The sequence below is a fragment of the Quercus lobata genome, chromosome 8, assembly GCF_001633185.2.
Source record: "Quercus lobata isolate SW786 chromosome 8, ValleyOak3.0 Primary Assembly, whole genome shotgun sequence".
NCBI classification, from domain to species: domain Eukaryota; kingdom Viridiplantae; phylum Streptophyta; class Magnoliopsida; order Fagales; family Fagaceae; genus Quercus; species Quercus lobata.
Window position 1 is genome coordinate 15,619,369 of NC_044911.1, and position 5,370 is coordinate 15,624,738.

At 36.6% G+C, this 5,370-nt stretch overlaps 1 protein-coding gene across 1 annotated transcript; it reads left to right on the forward strand.

Annotated features, from left to right (window-relative positions):
• Positions 1-4,437: 4,437 nt before the first annotated feature.
• LOC115956474 (G-type lectin S-receptor-like serine/threonine-protein kinase At4g27290) lies at positions 4,438-5,328 on the forward strand. Its single transcript, XM_031074842.1, has one exon. The coding sequence runs from the start codon at positions 4,438-4,440 to the stop codon at positions 5,326-5,328; it is 891 nt and encodes a 296-aa protein (XP_030930702.1).
• Positions 5,329-5,370: the final 42 nt, after the last annotated feature.

Below are 5,370 nucleotides of genomic sequence, written 5' to 3' on the forward strand. Positions count from 1 at the left end.
GTGCAAAACAAGCGTTTTTTGCGACTGGAATGAGTCGCAAGCGAGTTGCTAAGTTAAGTCGCCAAAATCCCGTGTCACAAATTTTGAAAAATTTGTCTAAGTGTTTTTCACGACTGGAAGGTCCACTCACGAAGCGAGTCGCGAAGCATTCTGAGTAAACTCGCAACTAGAGCTTCCACTTGCGAACCAGTCGCCAAAATGAGTTACAAAAATGCTAAAAACCCTGAAATTTTGAAATTTTTTTAAGTCTTTTTTGCAATTGGGGGATTGACTCGCCAGAGAGTAGTGAGAGCTTCTAAGTAAGTTCACGACTGGAGTGACCCGTGAGAGTAAGTCACTAAAACAGAGTTACACAGTTTTTGAAATGTTTTTGAAATTTTTTTTCAAAACAAAAGCACTTTCCAAAAACAAATAAAATACTCAAAAATCTTTTTGTGTTTGATCAACATATGATTGAGTAAGTGCAACATATTTAATCAAGTACAATCACATAAATGAATAAGGCATTCATTGAACATAGACATGTGTGATGTGTGAGGGTACCAAGGGTGAGACAGTCCTTAGCACTAGGAAAAGTTAGGATACATGAATAGCAAAAGATCCTCAAAGCCTAATCTACCCAATGCACTGAAGCTCTCTAAGGTTCTTGCTCTAACAGAGTTACGCCTAACCTTGTCTTCTTTAGCTTCTTGAATCCTGCAATAAGCCTATTGTATCAACCAAGTAAATTGGTCATCTCTGAATTGCTTCCTAAGCACCAAAATACCTCCTCATTGATATGGGTATGGTGAGATAAGAATTTGGCAAATGTACCTCTCAAGGTTATGTCAATGGAGAGGGTGAGAGTAGAGGAATTTGGGGAATCAAATGATAAAGATTGTGAATGAGTCAATCTTGTTTTTCTCTAGGGTTTCTCACTCAAAATTCTCTCTAGAAGCTCTCTATATTTCGTGGGTATAAGGGTATTTATAGTAGTGTATGTGAGGAATGTGAAAAGTCAGTTTTCATCCAACAGGGCAATATTGTAACTCAGTCTCGTGAGTGGAAAGAGTCGTGAGTTTGAGTCGCAAGCTAACTGTCTGACCAAACTGTACATTTTGTCCTGTAGTGCTCCAACTGTCGTGACCCTTCAGTTCCCTGCATACTTCACATGTGTGCCACTTTGGCAACTTAACAGTTGCGAGTCAGTCGCGAGATCCAGTTGCGAGACTCCTCTTGAATGCACACAACTTGAGTTTCTTCACACTTTCTCACACATAACCCTTACATTATTTCCACCTAAATACAGGGTATCTAATTGCTAAAATATAAGAAAATTTGACACGGAGTAAAGCCAATACTTGATTTAATAAATTCAACCTTACAAAGACTATTTAATTGCATTTTATTTCTTGATGTCGCGAAATTCAAAAGAAAGCACACACGATGCCCTCTTGATGGAGCAAAAACTAAACTATTAGCTTCTGGTAGTAAACCTCAAATCCACTAGGAGTTTCCCTAAATCTACTAAGAGATAAATTGGAATCCACTAGAGAAAGAATTTGACAAAATATCTATATTTTTAGTGATAATAATCTGTTTTGCCTTTGGAGGCTACAAAATATATAAATACTGAGAAAATAAGACCCTAGAATGACTAGGAAACGTCTGAAACCCTAATTCGCATTAATTACAAGCTTAGGTGGCAAAATACCAAATTTTACCAAAAATAGTAAAATTGAGTTAAATGCAAAATTATAAATTTCTAACTTTAAGGGTCGTTCCAAAATAGACGGGATCTTATTCTTACTTGAAAGTTCAAATAGTATGTAAAACACCTATGAACGTTTAGACCCCCAAATAAAAATTACCCACACAAGCTTATAAACAAACAATTTATGTGCAAAATATGAATATAAGCTAAACCCAAATTGATAACACACTCTAAATCATGATTAATCACAATCACAGCAGTAATTAAAAGGTAAAGAGAAAGGGAAGAAAGATGCAAACACAAAGATAACACGACGATGTGTTATTAAAGAGGAAACCAAAGTACTTGGCGAAAAACCTCTCCGCCACCCTTTAAGCGGTCAATAATCCACTAGAGAATGAAGTTAGGATATATGAATAGCATAAGACCCTCCAAGCCTAATCTACCCAGTGCACCTAAGCCCTCCAAGCTTCTTGCTCCAACAGGGTTATGCCGAACCTTGTCTTCTCTAGCTTACTAGATCCCGCAATAGCCCATTGCGTCAACTAAAATGAATTGGTCCCTTCTGAATTGCTTCCCAAGCACCAAAATACCTCCTCACTAATATGGGTATGGTGAGATAAGGATTTGGCTAAATGCATCTCTCAAGGATATGTCAATGGAGAGGGAGGGTGAGAGTAGAGGAATTTAGAGAATCAAAAGACGAAGATTGTGAATGAGTCAATCTTGTTTTTCTCTATGGTTTCTCTCTCAAAATTCTCTCTGGAAGCTCTCTATATTTCATGGGTATAAGAGTATTTATAGTAGGGTGTATGAGGAATGCGAAGAGTCAGTTACAACCAAACAGGGCATTCTGGCGACTCAACCTTGCGACTGGAACGAGTCACAAGTTTGAGTTGCGAGCGAACTGCCTGGCTAGACTAGAAGTTTTGTCCTGTAATGCTACAGTTGGCATGACCCTTCAGCTCCCCTTGCATGCTTCACACGTGTGCTATTCTGGTGACTTGCCAGTCGCGAGCCAATCATGAGATCCAGTCACGAGGCTCTTCTTGAGTGCACACTTCTTGAGCTTTCTTCACATTCCCTCACACACTACCCTTACATAATTCCCACCTAAATACAAGGTATCTAATTGCTAAATTACAAGCAAATTTGGCACGAAATAAAGTTAACACATGATTGAATAAATTCAACCTTACATTACTTTTAAACTAAAAGTTATATTAAGGAAAAACAAATATTACTATAAATAGCAAAAATACTGTTTTCGGGCCCTAACGAAGGAATTTGCCTAAATTTAGGCGATGCTCAAGACATGTCTCGAGTTTGGATCAGAATTTCATTTCCCTTCAACTTGCCAAATTTCACGCAATTTTGACACTATTGCCCCGATGGCCTCTACTAAAATACCCCCTTAATCTTGTGCTGTGACTTTAGACATTTATTAAACCCAAACCAACCCTAGTCTAATTGATAAACCAATAAACCTATTCCTAAATCATTCTAGTTTGATTAGACATGTGCATTTAAATTCTAAAATCCAGTAGGCTTTTTGTAATCCGTGCAATCCCGATCTGCTGTTTTCACTCAACCACTTTGTGATTTTAAACAAAATTATTTTTATAGGTACTATTTTAAAAAGGAGGAGCCTAATGGAAATATAGGATTTTATAATAAATTTGATGATATACGCTTCCAAAGAAAAATAGAGTCTCAAGTTTTAGTTCACATCGTAATCTATGAGATCGAAACAATTACAAAAATAGGCAATGTACATAGAATGTGACTTTGAAATTTGAGATATGCTTTTGTTCTTCATTTAATATGATTTTATTTAGCAAAGACTTGACTGTGATTCTATGACATTCTTTATATTTTTTTGTTTTTTAGTATTTTTACTTATGAAACGTGGCTAGTTTTATAGGCTTAATTTTAATTAGTAATTTAGGCATGTCTGTTTTTACAATTTAAATATTTATCTTACGATTTCTTCAAATTATTTTAAAATTTTATAAATTTTTATTTGACCCTACAATTCAGTCAGTGATGCATTGGTTAAACTAATGACCCAATTATGGCCTAGCTCCTAGACCAGGTTAATTGGTTATCAACAAAAATTAGAATTTTATAGAGTTTTTAAGTGGCCTTAAGTCTTTCTCTATCATAAATTGGTGATTATACAGCCTAGAGGTTTTCTTATAGCCATAAGCATAGGCAGAAAGCAAGGACTTTCTTCTATATATAAATAATAATAAAAAAATTATAAAAAAGCATGGGAATGGTGGCGTTAAATAATTCATAAGTAATAATTATGCGTGGTGTTCTTTTTTTTTTTTTTTTTTTGCTAAACATTATGCGTGGTGTTCTTACAGATGCAAATGCTGTTTTTCAACTAAAATACGAAACGAAATTCGTGGATGCTACGAGTCAATAATAGCCCAACGACCACGCAGATGGACACAAAACGTCTTAATCCTCTCATGTATAGAGTCCATGTGACAAGGTACCTGTCTTTTCCTTTCCAAGAAACAACGTTGTATTTATTGTCACCAGGACTAGGTATAGTTAGTGGTGCAGGAAAAATCCCAATTCTGTTGAAAATTTGAAATGCTGAAAAGTCAGATAAGACTGCACTATTGATAAAATTTCACCAATAAAATGTGAATGCATCTGCAGTTGCCCTTTCTTCTCTTTGTTTAAGTTGTGAGTGATCATAAACCAGGAAGTCTGAAACTAAGAAATCAATGGGCATTCTTTCTTTTATTTTTCTGCTAACTTATTTACTCTTTTTGTTATCCAAAGTCTCCTTTGCAGTAGATAGCATTACTCCATCCCTATATATTAGTGATGGAAGTACCTTAGTTTCTAAAGATGGAAGCTTCGAACTGGGATTCTTCAGTCCTGGTATTTCCAAGAATCGCTACTTAGGAATATGGTACAAGAATATCCCAGTTAAAACTGTAGTGTGGGTTGCAAACCGACTCAACCCCATCAATGACTCGTCTGGCTTGTTGATGATAAACAGTACAGGCAGTCTTGTGCTTATGAGTCAGAATAAGAGCGTTGTTTGGTCAACAGGATTAGGAACACAAAAACAAGCCAAGAATCCTGTGTTACAGCTCTCAGACTCAGGAAATCTTGTACTAAGAGATGGTAATTCAGGAATCTCTTTCTGGGAAAGCTTCGACTATCCATCTGATACATTTTTACCAGGAATGAAGTTGGGATGGGACTCAACGAAAGGCATTAAGTGGAGTCTTACTGCATGGAAAAATCCAGATGATCCATCTCTGAGTACAATATTCACTTATGGAGATTTCACTTATGGGATAGAAATGCATGCATACCCTGAGCCTGTTATTTGGAAAGGAAACAAAAAGGTTTACCGTCCCGGCCCATGGAATGGCCTTCGGTTTAGTGGTTCACCGGGTCTAAAGCCGAACCCGGTTTATGATTACAACTTTGTTTCCAATGACTTTGAGGTGTACTACACATACACCCTAAAAAATAAATCTGTAATCTCAAGAATAATTTTGAACCAAACCAGCAATACACGTGAGCGGTACATCTGGATTGAAGCTGAGCAAGTTTGGCGCCGCTATACATCAGTACCTAGAGATTACTGTGACTATTAAGGACTTTGTGGACCCAATGGAAATTGTATCATTAGTGGGTCA

What these genes read in the sequence shown, in the direction of transcription:
- LOC115956474 (XM_031074842.1), top strand. Translation starts at nt 4,438, where the DNA reads ATGGGCATTCTTTCTTTTATTTTTCTGCTAACTTATTTACTCTTTTTG.